This window comes from Salvelinus fontinalis, chromosome 3 (genome assembly GCF_029448725.1).
Source record: "Salvelinus fontinalis isolate EN_2023a chromosome 3, ASM2944872v1, whole genome shotgun sequence".
Taxonomy (NCBI): Eukaryota; Metazoa; Chordata; class Actinopteri; order Salmoniformes; family Salmonidae; genus Salvelinus; species Salvelinus fontinalis.
Genome location: NC_074667.1, coordinates 26,594,719 through 26,612,892, shown reverse-complemented (window position 1 = coordinate 26,612,892; position 18,174 = coordinate 26,594,719). Strand labels below are relative to the sequence as shown.

Here is an 18,174-nt window from a genome sequence, read left to right as displayed (position 1 = left end):
CTTTGGCACATTTGGCAGCGATTACAGCCTCGAGTCTTCTTGAGTATGATGCTACAAGCTTGGCAGAGTTTCCCCCATTCCCATTTGGGGAGTTTCTCCCATTCTTCTCTGCAGATCCTCTCAAGCTCTGTCCAGTTGGATGGGGAGCGTCGCTGCACAGACATTTTCAGGTCTCCAGAGATGTTTGATCAGGTTCAAGTCCGAGCTCTGGCTGGGCCACTCAAGGACATTCAGAGTCTTGTCCCGAAGCCACACCTGCGTTGTTTTGGCTGTGTGCTTAGGGTCGTTGTCCTATTGGAAGGTGAACCTTCACCCCAGTCTGAGGTCTTGATCGGAGCAGGTTTTCATCAAGGATCTCTCTGTACTTTGCTCCGTTCATCTTTGCCTCGATCCTGTCTAGTCTCCCAGTCCCTGCCGCTGAAAAACATCCCCACAGCATGATGCTGCCACCACCCATACTTCACTCTCGGGATGGTGCCAGGTTTCCTCCAGACGTGACGTTTGGCATTCAGGTCAAAGAGTTCAATCTTGGTTTCATCAGACCAGAGAGTCTTGTTTCTCATGTTCTGCGAGTCTTTAGGAGCCTTATGGCAAACACCAAGCAGGCTGTCATGTGCCTTTTACTGAGTAGTGGCTTCTGTCTGGCCACTACCATAAAGGCCTCATTGGTGGAGTGCTGCAGAGATGGTTGTCCTTCTGGAAGGTTCTCTCTTCTCCACAGAGGAACTCTGGAGCTCTGTCAGTGACCATGGGGTTTTTGGTCACCTCCCTGACCAAGGCCCTTCTCCCTTGATGCTCAGTTTGGCCGGACAGCCAGCTCTAGGAAGAGTCTTGGTGGTTCCAAACTTCTTCCATTTAAGAATGATGGAGGCCACTGTGTTCTTGGGGACCTTTCAATGCTGCAGAAATGTTTTGGTACCTTTCCTTAGATCTGTGCCTCGACACAATCCTGTCTTGGAGCTCTACGGCGGTTCCTTAGACCTCGTGGCTTTGTTTTTGATCTGACATGCACTGTCAACTGTGGGACCTTTTATATAGACAGGTGTGTGCCGGTCAATTGAATTTATCACAAGTGGACTCCAATCAAGTTGTAGAAACATCTCAAGGATGATCAATGGAAACAGGATGCACCTGAGCTCAATTTTGAGTGTCATAGCAAAGGGTCATGGTAATGAGGCCCTTAGCTAAATCTGCAAATAATAGGAGACAACCATTATGAGTCAGCAAACAATTGACCACATCACTAAAGTCCATTTATACATGTTGGTAAGGTAATGGTTTGAAGGCATACAAGCAAAGAAATGAACTTAAAGGTGCTTCACATAGAGGTTCTGCATTGTGTAATTTCCGAAAATGTCCATAATATATCTCGCGCTAATAGTGGAATGATGGTGTTTGACAGTATTACTTACCCGCCAGTGTGGTGATTGGGTGTGATATTCATCTTTTTGATTTCTCCCGCTAGAGCGGCATCAGTTGCTGTTCTGTAGCACCTTTTTAGCTTGTGCTCATCTAAGGACTACTCATCTAGATGATGCATCATGGGTGAATAAAATTGTATTTAAAAACTGATTGAGGTTTTACAGGAACTTGAAAAGGTGTTACGGTAATGAGACATGTCCACAGACACTGTTTTTATATAATAAACATTTTAGTCAAATGTAAACTTCAGCTAGTTTACCGTTGTTATGAATTATGGAAATACTACAGCAACATTGTGTTTTATTATAATTAAGTTTGTTTTTTCTAAATTAAATTTGTATAAAATGACCTGAGAATTTAATCCGGACGCATTTCGGTAATGAGAATTAGGGGTGAACGTTTACAAAATTCTAAAGAAAATTAGACACTAACATAAACAATGCATCTTACTCTTGAGAACAATAGTATATTTTTGCAGGTGCATCATGGTTTTGTAACTATTTTCTACAGACATGGTTAAAACTGGTTTCATGAGATTCATCCTTCTAGCCTCCAAATTCAACCATGCCATCTGAACCACATCAGACTGTGTATGATCCTCATCCTTGTGTGTTTTGAATCCACTAGGCGTCCCAGAGCTCGGGGTGATGAGAAGCCCGTGGCCAGCGTCCGGCCCGTCCAGTCCACCCCCATTCCTATGATGCCTCGCATGGCGGGCATGGGTGTGGCAGGCTCCAGCTCAGGGGTCGGCTACCCCGTCAACTACCTGCAGAAGGCTGGCGTCTACGTCCAGAGGATTGTCACTACCACTGGTACAATACATTTCCCTGCGGGGACATTTTAAAAGTTTGAATTGAATAGAATTGGTGTTGATTAACACTGATACGCTTGCCCTGGTCCTGTTCATTAGGGCACACTGTAGCAAAATGGTTTGCGACGTAAAATGGAAATTAGCTTTTCTTATTGGATTACGTTTAGATAGTAACTCCCCTTTTCAGAGCACTTTCTTACATGTTGTGCCTACTGAACACGGCCTAAGGGTAAGTTTTAAGAATTGAAGGAATAATTGAAACACTGTGGGGCTGCATTAGGATAGACCCTATAACACCGGTCTATGTCCCAAATAGTACCCTATTCCCTATATAGTTCACTACTTTTGACCAGCATAGGGAATAGGGTGCCATTTGTCATGCAGCTATGTTAAGTTGACCATTCCAACTTGAAGCAATTTTAGAAGGTTAGAATAATTTAATTAAAAAAAAAAAAAAATGATACAAAATCAGTATGTCTAACTCCTTGTTTTTGACCTCTCAGATATAGTGATCCCAGGAGCCAACAGCACCACTGATGTCCAGGCCCGTATCGGTGCAGGAGAGAGTATCCACATGATCAAAGGGTCAAAAGGTAACAAGAACACAGCCTACAGAGCCTTCAGAAATTATTCATACCTCTTGACTTATTCCACATTTTGTTACAGCCTGAATTCAAAATGTATTAGATAATTTTTTTTTATCACCCATCTACCGGTACACACAATACCCAATAATGACAAAGTGAAAACATGCTTTTAGAAATGTTAGCACATTTTATTGAAAATGAAATATCAAATTTACATAAATATTTACACCCCTGAGTCAATACTTTGTAGAAGCATCTTCAGCTGCGACTACGAGGTCTAGGCAGAGTCTGGGTTTTTCCATATTTTTTCCATTTGCCAATGGAGACCACTGTGCTCTTGGAAACTTTCAACACTCTAGAAATTGTTTTATACTCTTCCCCAGAGAATTTTTTTTAAATAATCCATTTTGAATTCAGGCTGTAACACAGCAAAATGTGGAATATGTCAAGGGGTATGAATACTTTCTGAAGGCACTATATACAGTGCATTTGAAAAGTATTCAGACCCGTTCTTTTTTCCCACATTTTGTTACATTACAGCCTTAATCTAAAATGTATTAAATACATTTTTTTCTTTCATCAATCTACACATAATACCCCATAATGACAGAGGGAAAACAGATTTTTAGAAATGTATGCAAATGTATAAAAAACATACCTTATTTACATAAGTATTCAGACCCTTTGCTATGAGACTTGAAATTGAGGTCAGGTGCATCCTGTTTCCATTGATCGTTTTTGATATGTTTCTACAACTTAATTGGAGTCCACTTGTGGGAAATTCAATTGATTGGACATGATTTGGAAAGGCACACACCTGTCTATATAAGGTCCCGGAGTTGAGAGTGCATGTCAGAGCAAAAACCAAGCCATGAGGTCGAAGGAATTGTCGGTAGTGCTCCGAGACAGGATTGTGTCAAGGCACAGATATGGGGAAGGGTACCAAAACATGTCTGCAGCATTGAAAGGTCTGCAAGAACACAGTGGCCTCCATCATATTTAAATGGAAGAAGTTTGGAACCACCTAAACTCATCCTAAAGCTGGCCCCCTGGCCAAACTGAGCAATCGGGGGAGCAGGGCCTTGGTCAAGGAGGTGACCAAGAACCCGATGGTCACTCTGACAGAGCTCCAGAGTTCCTCTGTGGAGATGGGAGAACCTTCCAGAAGGACAACCATCTCTGCAGCACTCCACCAATCAGGCCTTTATGGTAGTTGCCATACAGAAGCCACTCCTCAGTAAAGGGCACATCATCCCTACGGTGAAGCATGGTGGTGGCAGCATCATGCTGTGGGGATATTTTTCAGCGGCAGGGACTGGGAGACTAGTCAGGATCAAGGGAAAGATGAACGAAGGAAAGTACAGAGAGATCCTTGATGTAAACCTGCTCCAGAGCGCTCAGGACCTCAGACTGGGAGAAGGTTCACCTTCCAACAGGACAAGACCCTAAGCACATAGCCAAGACAACGCAGGAGTAGCTTCGGAACAAGTCTCTGAATGTCCTTGAGTGGCCCAGCCAGAGCCCGGACTTGAACCCGATGGAACATCTCTGGAGAGACCTGAAAAAAGCTGTGCAGCAATGCTCCCCATCCAAACTGACAGACCTTGAGAGGATCTGCAGAGAAGAATGGGAGTAACTCCCCAATTACAGGTGTGTCAGGCTTGTAGCGTCATACCCAAGGGGACTCGAGGCTGTAATCGTTGCCAAAGGTTCTTCAACAAAGTACTGCGTAAAGGGTCTGAATACTTATGTAATGTGATATTTCAGTAAAAAAAATATACACTGCTCAAAAAAATAAAGGGAACACTTAAACAACACAATGTAACTCCAAGTCAATCACACTTCTGTGAAATCAAACTGTCCACTTAGGAAGCAACACTGATTGACAATAAATTTCACATGCTGTTGTGCAAATGGAATAGACAACAGGTGGAAATTATAGGCAATTAGCAAAACACCCCCAATAAAGGAGTGGTTCTGCAGGTGGTGACCACAGACCACTTCTCAGTTCGTATGCTTCCTGGCTGATGTTTTGGTCACTTTTGAATGCTGGCGGGGCTTTCACTCTAGTGGTAGCATGAGACGGAGTTTACAACCCACACAAGTGGCTCAGGTAGTGCAGCTCATCCAGGATGGCACATCAATGCGAGCTGTGGCAAGAAGGTTTGCTGTGTCTGTCAGCGTAGTGTCCAGAGCATGGAGGCGCTACCAGGAGACAGGCCAGTACATCAGGAGACGTGGAGGAGGCCGTAGGAGGGCAACAGGACCGCTACCTCCCCCTTTGTGCAAGGAGGAGCACTGCCAGAGCCCTGCAAAATGACCTCCAGCAGGCCACAAATGTGCATGTCTGCTCAAACGGTCAGAAACAGACTCCATGAGGGTGGTATGAGGGCCCGACGTCCACAGGTGGGGGTTGTGCTTACAGCCCAACACCGTGCATGACGTTTGGCATTTGCCAGAGAACACCAAGATTGGCAAATTCGCCACTGGCGCCCTGTGCTCTTCACAGATGAAAGCAGGTTCACACTGAGCACATGTGACAGACGTGACCGAGTCTGGAGACACCGTGGAGAACGTTCTGCTGCCTGCAACATCCTCCAGCATGACCGGTTTGGCGGTGGGTCAGTCATGGTGTGGGGTGGCATTTCTTTGGTGGGCCGCACAGCCCTCCATGTGCTCGCCAGAGGTAGCCTGACTGCCATTAGGTACCGAGATGAGATCCTCAGACCCCTTGTGAGACCATATGCTGGTGCGGATGGCCCTGGGTTCCTCCTAATGCAAGACAATGCTAGACCTCATGTGGCTGGAGTGTGTCAGCAGTTCCTGCAAGAGGAAGGCATTGATGCTATGGACTGGCCCGTCCGTTCCCCAGACCTGAATCCAATTGAGCACATCTGGGACATCATGTCTCGCTCCATCCACCAACGCCACGTTGCACCACAGACTGTCCAGGAGTTGGCGAATGCTTTAGTCCAGGTCTGGGAGGAGATCCCTCAGGAGACCATCCGCCACCTCATCAGGAGCATGCCCAGGCGTTGTAGGGAGGTCATACAGGCATGTGGAGGCCACACACACTACTGAGCCTCATTTTTACTTATTTTAAGGACATTACATCAAAGTTGGATCAGCCTGTAGTGTGGTTTTCCACTTTAATTTTGAGTGTCTCCAAATCCAGACCTCCATGTGTTGATAAATTTCCGTTGATAATTGTTGTGTGATTTTGTTGTCAGCACATTCAACTATGTAAAGAAAAAAGTATTTAATAAGAATAGTTCATTCATTCAGATCTAGGATGTGTTATTTTAGTGTTCCCTTTATTTTTTTGAGCAGTGCATATACATTTGCAAAAATGTATTTTTGTTTTTGCTTTGTCATTGTGTAGTTTGATGAGCGGGGGAAAGGTCATGTTAAAGTATGGCTGTGACGTAACAAAATGTTGATAGAGTAAAGCGGTTTGAATACTTTCCGAATGCACTGTATACTGTAGAAGCTGTGGCCCCATATTTACCTGCATGTCGTCAAATTACTTCTCTACATATTCTAATCCAAATACTGTACACACCTTAGAGAGTGGTTTACAACAGCTACATGGGCACCTGAATTCCCCAAGTTATCTCATTTAGATAAAGGGCTCGGTACATTAACCTAAGCATCAAAACTGACTGGTGCTTCCTTGCAACCTTATTTTTGTCTGAATACCTTTTTATACTTTTATTAGTTGTTGTCGTGAGAGGAGAGCTTGCAAGTAAGCATTTAATTGCACTGCGTTAACTTTTCTGTATCCTGTGCATATGACAAAGTTTGATTTGCTATCATCCATTAACTGGAGTCTTCCTCACAGGTACCTACATCAAGACCAATGATGGCAGGATTTTTGCCGTCCGCTCAGGGAAGCTCAGCAGAGCAGTGCAGGGAGGAACTGCTACCAACAGAGGTGCACTATAAGTTAAATTACATTACATTTGATAAGGAATCCTTTTGACAGGATATGATAGATCCAATTGACTTGGTGAACAGACTACAGAGAGAACCAGAGTGGACCTAGTACCGAGCCCTGGGGGTCACAAGTAGTGAGACCTCATCAATATGCAGACTAAAGGGAATCTAGTTGTAGCACTGTTTGAAAAATGAATAGTTACTCTCCATTTTTACCCTCTATTTTCCTCAGGTTCCCAGGTTTCACTTCACGCCATCGGTAACGGCTGTTCGTCTCCCGCGGAGCGCCAACGGCTGACCCCAGACAGCGCCTTGTGGCCCTCCACCCCCGAGAGCCCCGAGATCCTACGCGAGCTCAGCCACTACGCCGTCACCGCGGATACCGTCACCGTGGGCAATGAGCTGCCATCACCATCGGACACGTTTACAGGGGACAGAGGGGGAGGGGGAAGAACGCAGCAGCACAATCAAACCACAGAATCGGACCACAGCCGGCAGTTCAGAGATGACATCGGAATGAGCATCAGCGACGCTCTGCAACGCTCCAAACGCAAGATGGCCGAGAGCCGTGGACACAAGCAGGCAGGGGGCAAACGCAGCTCGACAGCAGCCGGTTTCCCCGGCCTCTCCCTGGGCAGCGGCGGCCTCAGCTTCCCCCCCCTGAACCAGGCCTTGGAGGGACACATGAGCCACCCGCTGCTGATGGGAGGCAATTCCTCATCCCCCTTCCTCCAGTCAGCAGGACAGACTCTGGGAGACCTGCAGGCCATGTTCCCCTCGGCAGGGGCGGACCTCCTCAACCACGCCTCCTCAGCCACAGGAAGCAACGGACACCTCCCCTCCTCCTCCACCACCTCCTCCTCCACCAACACCATGCCTGTGTCCTCTGCCTCCACCACCCTGCCCCCCTACCTAATGAATCCCAGTGTGGCCGACCTTCTGTCCCCAGGCTTCCCTCTGAACTACAGTCAGTCCCTGCTGCCTGATCCCAGGATGTACCCCAACACCCTGGGAGGAGGCCCAGCCAGCTCTGGAGGAAGCTCCAGTTTCCTCTCCCACTACCCCTCTTCCCCCTCCAGCCTCCTGGGTGCAGCCCTGAGCCGGCCTGACACCCATCACATGTCCACGGACAACGGCGGCAGCAGCTCGGACGATGACGTCATCGAGGTAACAGGACAATGAGCCAGCATTCGTTAACCCTGAGTGGATAAGTTGCAAAAACAAACAACTCCCCGCCCTAACCTGGCTAACCCTCTTAGCCCCCCTCCACACACACACACACACAGACTCCTATGAGCGGGCAAGTGAGAGGGAACGAGGCGTACCTCAATGTGCTTACCAAGACAAAGTAACAAAATCCTTATGCTGAATATCTTACTGAAGAGACTGAAGATTTGCCCGAGCCCCTGAGGTTGGTGAGCCTGAGCACCGGAGACCATGGGTGGGAATGGATGGACTTGTTGTTGTAGGGGACCAGTTGGTTGAACATGGGGCTTCTAAGCACTGCCTCCACCGCTATGTCTTCTAGCATGGCCGTGCAGTTATTTTACCCCCATGACGATTACTGAGGCCTGCCAGGACTCCTCGGAGCGCACATCAGATGGTACTATGTGATCGTCTGTTGGACCGTTTGCATTCAAAATATAAAAAAATTTGATTTTAGAGCCGTTAGCTGTTTGATAGACATTGTAGCAAACCCAGTTGGAAAGGATGAGAAGACAATATACACTCCCCTATAAATTTATTTGGACAGTGAAGCTAACATTTTTACATTTGCCTCTATACTCCAGCAAAATTTGAGATCAAGTTTTTCATGAGGCAACAGTACAAAATATCACCCTTTTTTTGTGTATTTTCATACATACAGTGCCTTCAGAAAGTATTCGCATCTCTTGACTTATTGCACATTTTGATGTTACAGCCTGAATTCAAAATAGATTGAATATGTTTTGTGAAAACATGTTTTGAAAATGAAATACAGACATCGCATTTACATAAGTATTCACCCCCCCTGAATCAATACTTTGTAGTAGCACCTTAGACAGTGATTACAGCTGTGGATCTTTCTGGGTAAGTCTGTAAGAGCTTTCCACACCTGGATTGTGCAACATTTGGCCATTATTCTTTTCAAAATTCAAATTTGTTCATCATTCAAGTAGATGTAAGTCAAAACTAACTTGACCACTCAGGAACATTCAGTCTTCTTGGAAAGCAACTTGTGTAGATTTAGCCTTGTTCTGTAGGTTATTGTCTAGCTGAAAGGTGACTTCATCTCCCAGTGTCTGGTGGAAAGCAAACTGAACCAGGTTTTCCTTTAGGATGTTACCTGTGCTTAGCTCCATTCTGTTTATTTTTTATCCTGGAAAAACTCCCCAGTCCTTATCGATTAAAAGCATACCCGTAACATGTGGTACTCAGTAATTTGTTGCATTGGATTTGCCTATACAATACACTTTGTATTCAGGACAAAAGGTTAATTGCTTTGCCACATTTTTTGCTAAATTACTTTAGTGCCTTGTTGCAAACAAAATGCATGGTGTAGAATATTTTTTTTCTGTTCAGGCTTCTTTCATTTCACACCGTCAATTATGTTAGAATTGTGTAGTAACTACAATGTTGTTGCTCCATCCTCAGTTTTCTTCTATCACAGCCATTCAACTCTGTAACGGTTTTAAAGTTACTATTGGCCTCATGGTAAAATCCCTGAACGGTTTCCTTCCTTTCCGGCAACTGAGTAAGGAAGTACGCCTGTATCTTTGTAGTGACTGGGTGTATTGATACACCATCCAAAGTGTAATTAATAACTTCACCATGCTCAAAGGGATATTCAATGTGTACTTTTTTTAACAAAGGGGTTGAATACTTATTGACTCAAGACATTTCAGATTTTCCTTTTTGAATTAATTTGTAAACATTTTGAAAAACATAATTCCACTTTGACATTGTGGGGTGTTATGTGTAGGCCAGTGACAAAAAAAATCTCAATTCATTTTAAATTCAGGCAGGCTGTAACAACAAAATGTGGAAAAAGTCAAGGGGTGTGAATATTTTCTGAAGGCAATGTATCTGTTTTACCATTTAGAAATGAAAGCACTATGTGTCTAGTCCCCCCATTTGAATACGTAATAATTTTTTTTACATAAGTATTTGGACATTTACTTACAGTGTATTAAAGTAGTCAAAAGTTTCTCCGTGGTTGGTCAGTACCTTTCTCGGTCTGTGATGTCATGTCAAAATCATTGTGAGTGGAATGGATCGGGCCTCAAGGTTCTGTTTCTCCACTGGAATAAAATCTGCAATTGGACATGGAATAAGCCTACTGGAGTTATTATGTAACTCACACTTTTTTGTGGAGTTTCAGTTTACGCTCTACTCCCTATTTCACCATACACTCCTCACAACCTCCACTCTACCCACCCACTACTGCTTACTTCCTTGTCCTCTTCCTTACACCCTGTTTCTAGTTGATCATGGTTTTTTCCACCTCACTTCGGAACCTCAACCTTTTTCTAATTGGCCATGTCTTGTGTCTATCAAATGATTTAGCCAATCATCCCAGTCCTTTTAACAGGGAACACTATTTCCTTGGAGAAGGAATCCCCATCCTCCCTCTCAATCCAAATAGTTTCACTGTGCTTATTATTTCTTAGTGTTATCATGAAGAGAACATGATCTATATGTTGTTTTAAGTAAGTGTTATTTTATAACAACTTGATAATGTTAGCTTGCCTTGACTAGTTTGTCATTTATCTTATTGTATGAATTTACCAAGATTCTTTATTTATATTGATGGAAACAAATTCATCTGCTGTATTATTATTTGATTTTTTTTAATTCCTTTTTTTCCCCCTTCTCTTTTTATCCACGTTGATCTTTTGACCCGTGTCTGTGGAAGAGCAGAGCATTGGCACAGACTGACTGTGTCCCTCCCGTCACCCCCATATGACAACTGTGTTACTTCGTTAATGTTATTTTAACACAATAAAACACACTTCTCCTGCGTTGTTACTTCATTTTATTATTACACTGACAAAAAAAATGATGGGCTTTGTATGTTCTACGCACAGATGTTTTTTGAAGTTACAGTGCATTTGAAAAGTATTCAGACCCCTTGACTTTTTCCACATTTTATGTTACAGCCTTATTCTAAAATGGATTAAATAGATTGTTCTCAACAATATACACACAATGCCCCATAATGACAAAGCAAAAACAGTTTTGTTTAGTTTTCTTTGCAAATCTATAAAAAATAAACTGATCACATTTACGGAAGTATTCAGACCCTTTACGCAGTACTTTGTTGAAGCACCTTTGGCAGTTATTACAGCCTTGAGTCTTCTTGGGTATGACGCTACAAGCTTGGCACACCTGTAATTGGGGAGTTTCTCCTATTTTTTTTTTCTTTTTTCTGCAGATCCTCTCAAGGTCTGTCAGTTTGGATGGAGAGTGTCGCTGCACAGCTTTTTTCAGGTCTCCAGAGATGTTCGATCGGGTTCAAGTCCGGGCTCTGGCTGAGCCACTCAAGGACATTCAGAGACTTGTTCCAAAGCCACTCCTGCGTTGTCTTGGCTATGTGCTTAGGGTCATTGTCCTGTTGGAAGGTGAACCTTCTCCCCAGTCTGAGGTCCTGAGCACTCTGGAGCAGGTTTTCATCAAGGATCTCTCTGTACTTTCCTTCATTCATCTTTCCCTCAGTCCTGACTAGTCTCCCAGTCCCTGAAAAACATCCCCACAGCATGATTCTGCCACCACCGTGCTTCATCGTAGGGATGGTGCCAGGTTTCCTCGACGTGAAGCTTAGCATTCAGGCCAAAGAGTTCAATCTTAGTTTCATCAGAACAGAGAATCTTGATTTGCATGGTCAGAGTCCTTTAGGTTCCTTTGGGCAAACTCCAAGCGGGCTGTCATGTACCTTTTACTGAGGAGTGGCTTCCGTCTGGCACTCTACCATAAAGGCCTGATTGGTGGAGTGCTGCAGAGATGGTTGTCTGGAGCTCTGTCAGAGTGACCATCGGGTTCTTGGTCACCTCCCTGAACAAGGCCCCTCTCCCCCGATTGCTTAGTTTGGCTGGGCGGCCAGCTCTAAGAAGCGTCTTGGTGGTTCCAACCTTCTTCCATTTAAGGATGGAGGCCACTGTGTTCTTGGGACCTTCAATGCTGCAGAATTATTGTTTTTGCTACCCTTTCCCAGATCTGTGCCTCGACACAATCCTGTCTCGGAGCTCTATGGACAATTCCTTTGACCTCATGGCTTGGTTTTTGCTCTGACATGCACTGTCAACTGTGGGACCTTATATAGACAGGTATGTGCCTTTCCAAATCATGTCCAATCAATTGATTTAACCACATCTCAAGGATGATGAATGGAAACAAGACGCACCTGGGCGTCAACCTAATTCATTGGATTGAATGTCATATCTCATAGCAAAGAGTCTGAATACTTATATAAATAAGGTATTTCTGTTTTTATTTTTTATAAATTAGCAAAAATGTCAAACCTGTTTTCGTTCTGTCATCATGGGTTATTGTGTGCAGATTGAGGATTTTTTTTTGTTGATTTTTTTTTTTTTGTAACGTGGAAAAAATCAAGGGGTCTGAATACTTTCCGAATGCACTGTATATGCACATGGAAACATACCAATATGCAAAATGTATTTTTTATTGAAATTACATCAAAATATAGATTTGACAAAACATGTCAACATTGATCAGTAATAATCTACAGTATATTCCATGAATTATGTTCAACTCGACCTTCAATTGCACTCTTGCAGCTGGAAATCTATGAAACGCCCATGTGAGGATAATGGATTTGAATATGATGCGGTTATGATGAAACTATGCGTACATCCTTTCATTAAGACAATTGAGGGTAATGGATTTACAGAATGTATGGGAGCAAACACTACGCTGTTTTTTGACACTTCATTGCAGTCAGCCTACCACATCAGTAAATATGACATCTTACGTATTTGGCTGGAATTTCACACCTTAGTGTAAACTAGCACACAAATGCATCACCTTGTAAAAACAAACCAATCACAAAAAAATGTGCATTGGTCCATTCAAGCCTAAAGGCAAATAAAATCAAGCAGCATCAGTGGCCCCTAGGAGTTGTTTTGCATAGTTAACAACCAATATTAGTACTTCCTTAGACACATAACAGGCTTTCTTTGTCTCCTTGGCTCTCGGATACAAAATACTACTGTACTATACACTACTAAATACTCAAAAAGACCGAGGCCTGTCATCACATGGGGGGAAAAACAGCTAAGCTATGCTCATTGGTGATTCCGTGCACTTTTTTTGCTCAAGGTAGAATTAAAATACAAAGACCAAACTTTGAAATTAGAAATAGTTCAGCAGTAGACGTAACAAAATCATCATTTCACCAATGTAAGGCACTGGTACTTTTGGGCATTAGGCAGAATGCAGGTTGGTCTTCAAAAGATATCCCTACGGCGAGCCTTACAGTAAAGCTTTATTAAAGCTTCATTTGAATACAGTAATAGTTTATGGCTGCTGTTTGTGAGCTTGGTTTTGGCGGCCTGCCTGGTTAGGACACCAGCCGTTTCTTAGCCATGTAGGTATTGGACACCTGGCTCATGATGACCAGGGTGCTGAGGGTAGGGCACAGTGCTGCCAGGTACCAGGTGTATCCTCCCACAGCACCTGTAAACCACACTGAGCATATGCCCAGGAGCAGACTGACACTTCCCAGCAGGTAAGTGACTAGGCCAGACGCTGCGTGGTAGCGCTTCAGCTTAGCCAGGGACCACCCCTTAGCCAGGGAGTGGTAGAGGAGGGGCAGAGCGGCCAGAGACTGCACCCCAACAACACACAATGTCCCCAGGCCCACCAGGCCGTGCCACGAGGCAAAGTGGGGCTTGCCGTTCAGGTGCTTGTTGTAGAAGATGGATGCCAGGCCCAGGGTGGCACAGCTGGCACAGAGGCACTGCAGGATCCAGTGGACACGCCCCTTGGTCTTGTGGGAAAGCTTCCGAATGGGAGAGCAATGTGGAGAGAAGAGGAGCACAGCCTCTGTCATGCAGAGGGAGAACTAAGAGGGAAGAGGGGGGTCAAGAGGAGATGGGGAGAGAACGGCAAGAAAAGAAGGTGAGAGTGGTGGAGGAAAGATGGAATGACCGTGAACTGTTGTAACACTTCTGAGACATTTGAATGAGATGAATTCACAGATTACATTATGCACACACAGATGTGTCACCTTACCGCCAATGTCATCAGGAAAGGGTGCCAGGAGAACAAACCTGAAAAACAGATCAACCCCGAAAATATTGTCTCGTTTCATCGACTCAATATAAAGTATTCCATGTGTTATATGCAGATATGGAACAGCATTGATGGGTGCTCTGCTTCTGGCGCCAAGGCTAGGTTACTCACTTGTTCCAGGCTTGGCCAATACCGTGATAAACACAGTGAAGACAACACAAAGCACGTGAGTCAGTATCCCACATGCGACTTTCCCAAAACTGTAAATTCGTGGCTCTGATTCGGAGAGTTTCGCCATGGTTTCCCGCCTTTCCCTCGTACAAGAGACGGACAGGTAGAACTGTGCGCATCCAACGTCAGGGCAATTACATTTGAACCCACAGCTACCTTTTTACCCCACAAGGGGGAGTTGATTCCTTTTCCTGAAAACAGAAAAGCTGAATTTTTTGTATATTCCTCGAAACATAGTGAAAGTTAATACCAAAGCATAACACCATTAAGTTCCTCACTAAATTGATTCAGTAAAGTATAATATGCTTAACGAGAAAGCTATTGCAAACCGTTATTGACAAGTGAGAGTGGGATAAGCACGTCAAACAGTAGCCTACCACAATAACCACACGTTTTGCTAAATAAGACTAATACCTACCGGAATGTAAATATTTTAATTGCGTAGAGATTATGAAAATGGTCCTTAATTGCGCACAATGTTCTATTCTCAATCAGCATGACTATGCGACGTTTGCTTGACGTTGAAATTCGGGCTGCGGTGTGACGTGGAAAGAATCACTATTCGCTTCCTACTTTCTCAGGTGCATTTTGGGGATTGTGGTTCAGTTAAGCAGTTGCGTTCTAGTATTTCAAAGCTTTTGGAATGCGCTGAGCGCATTCTTCCTTATCATGACCCGACTACATAAAGAGAGGTGTTAATTACTTAATTTCCATTGTGGAACAGGCTGGATTCCAACTGTTGCACCAACACTGTGTTATATTCAGAAGGAAATGCTAAAAAAAAAGGAATGATCATGGAGCACAAACCATCAGCTGGCCTACATTGTCTTTTCTTCACTGCACTGATTAACCTTTCCTAATCATTATTTTACGGGGAAAGTCGGATTTTGCCAGTAGAGCAAGCCCCGAGCAGTAGGCCTAGAGAATGAACAAGGAATCAAGAATACAACAGAATGTCCAGAAGTAGTTTGCTAAATCTTGAATAATGCAGTCTGTAAACTCATCATGGTGCATAATGATCTCTCTGTGGAGCCATGGTATGATTGTAGCATTGTGCTGTGTGTTGCGCACTGCTGTTAAATGGGCACCTGGAATAGGCTACCGCCCATTTCAAACTGCACCACTCAATGGACACAGTGCTCCTCCATTCACTACTCAATGTGCTCCAATTCCTCCCAAACAAGCATGAGACTTGTGCAACACGGCTAGACACTGGAATGACACATTCTCACTAGGGCATAAAGGCCCTCGTCCACTCAGATACATTGCAACCAACTAGTCCTGCAGATAGCTGAAATAATTGCTCCATTTTATGATGCAAGTATCAAACTTGGTACACTAATACTAGATAACTTAAGGAACATTTTAAAGATTGGAGGCAGTCTGGGAAGCCTGTCAGTCACCAGGGTGGCCACTTTCAAAAAACAGCTGCCATCCGAATTTCCTGTTAGAAGAAAATAGGGTAAAATCATTCTAAACAATATAAAAAACTGACTTTAATGTTATCCACCCACTAAATAAACTCCACAGATAACATAGACAATAATTCTGATCATAAAGTACTCATAAGACGTTAATAGGGGTCATATTGAGGTAATTTTGACTGTAGTCCAGCAGCTACATTACTTTTTGGGGTACTTTGTGATAGAGCCACCAAATTTCACACACTAGGGCATGTCTAAAGTATTTTTGGCAATAATGTTGTGGCCCTTTTTAACAACTTTTTAACAAAATATTTGAAAGATATATTTTATTGTGTTCTCTAGACCCGCTCAAACATTTTAATTAATCATTGGGTTGTATGTACCAATTATTTATGGAGATATGGCCATGTGAATCCTGTCCAATATGGCCCTATGGAGCTGGTTGGTGGTCATTTTGGAAAACAATGTATAATCATGGGTATAATGCTGCCGGAGCACACCAGAACGATGAATCAATGTCTCGCAAGAACACTTAGTAAATGATTCATTATGATTCTGTATAACAGCCTGAGCATAATAGCATACTACAACATTACTGTAAGACCAAAAACACCACGTAATATCTTATGACATTTATGGATGATTGTACTGAATGGTTGCGTTTTTTTTCTCATGATGCTGCTATAGAATAAATGTGCACAGATGTAAACAATATAGGTAGGTTAGTCTGTAGCTTGTTAATATCATATGCTCTGAAATCCGCTAAAATAGTATTTACTCTCATCACTCAAGAAGGTTTATATGCATATTCTCATGAAACTGAGTGATTAGAATATTATATATCATTGCAGTCAGTAGACTACAGGGAACACCCATATACCTTTTTTTAGTGTTTACATGTAAACTATTGGAACTAACAATAAAAAACATTTACAAAACACTGTAATTTGGCATGCGTTTGCACCACTTGTCTACTAAAAGTTTAAAGGATACGTATATTTTTTTGTCCATTTCATTGTGTTTTTTAGAACCCCTCAAACATTTTAAGCCATCACTGTGCTGTATGTGCTAATTATTTATGGATATATAGCCAAGTGAATCAAGTCCAATATGTAACCCACCACCTCAATTCGGTCTTATGTAGCAACATTTTAAATTGTGTTTTTTTTAAGTACAGACTCAGAGCTACAGTATGGCATATCATACACTTTAGTTGAGGTACAATGGGAAAGTCATTCTGTTTTGAAAGTTGATTAACTTGTAACCCCACTTTTGAGAAAATGTCCCTTGAATGATTTGGTACACCTACTGGAGAGCTCTTCTTTGTCAACACCCATTCAAGGTGATTTGTCACATGCATAGGATACAGAAGGTGTAAACAGCACAGTTAAATGGTTACTTGCATATTTGCGTAGTAGCAATATCAAAAATAGAAAGTGTGCAGATAAAAATATTGTATAAATATTTAAAAAATATTTGATTATGCTTACCCAGACACACCTGGCTAACTTGATGGGTCATGTAATCATCTGGCGAAGTGGAGTCTTTTGTTTAGACATGTAGCTAGAAAGCTTGCTAAACAATTAACCATAATCCCAGCCCATACAGTACAAATATATTGTCATAGCTAGCCACCATGTATGAAATACTGTAGTATAAGTCTGCTGGTTAATAAAGTTAACCAACTATATTTAATGTTAGCTAGCTAGCTAACATTAGTCTATAACTAGTAATGCAAATGGATTTCTGAGATACAAATAATATTACTACACATATCAAACACGTAACGCTAGCTAGAGAGCCAGGAAGCTAATGTTTGCTAGCTAGCTAACAATACGCTTAAACTTGCAATGAAAATTAGTTTCTGACAAAATTAGAAACGTAAAGTATAATATCTGAAAATGTAGCTAGACCAAATCAAATCAAATTTTATTGGTCACATACACATGTTTGGCAGATGTTATTTCGGGTGTAGCGAAATGCTTGTGTTTCTAGCTCCAACAATGCAGTAATATCTAACAATTTCACAACAATACACGCAATACACACAATATAAAGTAAAGGAATGGAATTAAGAATATATAAATATTTGGACGAGCAATGTCCGTGCGGCATAGACTAAAGTACAGTAGAATAGAATAGAATACAGTATATACATATGAGATGAGTAGTGCAAAATATGTAAACATTATTAAAGTGACTAGTGTTCCATTATGTCACATCTATTCCCGCTCCCCCTCTCTGGTGTTCATTGTTGCCAGTTTACTTATTATTACGCACACCTACCACCATCGTTACACGCACTTGCGCCTCATGAGACTCCCTGGACTCCATCACTTCTATGATTATCTCCCCTATATCTGTCACTCCCTTTGGTTCTTTCTGCAGGCAGTATTAGTTATGTTTCTCATGTCCAGACGCTACTCTTGTTTTGTATTGTTCCATGTTTTTTTGTATTATTAAATTCACCCCTTAGACTTGCTTCCTGACTCCCAACGTCTGCGTTACACATTATTAAAGTGGCCAGTGATTT

General features: G+C 42.8%; 2 protein-coding genes across 5 annotated transcripts in view; one reads left to right on the top strand and one right to left on the bottom strand.

The window, feature by feature from the left end:
- The window catches only part of LOC129842205 (helicase ARIP4-like), a 40,894-nt gene extending 30,138 nt beyond the window's left edge, over positions 1 to 10,756 (top strand). For 3 of the 4 annotated variants that reach the window (XM_055910654.1, XM_055910669.1, XM_055910662.1), the window contains exons 19-22: positions 2,050 to 2,234; positions 2,737 to 2,826; positions 6,662 to 6,754; positions 6,989 to 10,756. In XM_055910654.1, coding sequence (XP_055766629.1) covers positions 2,050 to 2,234; positions 2,737 to 2,826; positions 6,662 to 6,754; positions 6,989 to 7,938 — 1,318 coding nt within the window. In that variant the 3' untranslated portion in view covers positions 7,939 to 10,756. The remainder of the gene's footprint in view (positions 1 to 2,049; positions 2,235 to 2,736; positions 2,827 to 6,661; positions 6,755 to 6,988) is intronic. The other variant, XM_055910670.1, reaches the window with a different exon arrangement.
- Positions 10,757 to 12,399: 1,643 nt separating this feature from the next.
- On the bottom strand, positions 12,400 to 14,785 carry LOC129842221 (transmembrane reductase CYB561D2). Its single transcript, XM_055910680.1, has 4 exons — positions 14,636 to 14,785; positions 14,158 to 14,408; positions 13,987 to 14,024; positions 12,400 to 13,816 (listed from the first exon to the last, which is right to left on the bottom strand). Exons 2-4 carry the CDS (start codon positions 14,282 to 14,284, stop codon positions 13,313 to 13,315), a joined length of 669 nt encoding a protein of 222 aa, XP_055766655.1. The 5' UTR covers positions 14,285 to 14,408; positions 14,636 to 14,785; the 3' UTR covers positions 12,400 to 13,312.
- Positions 14,786 to 18,174: the final 3,389 nt, after the last annotated feature.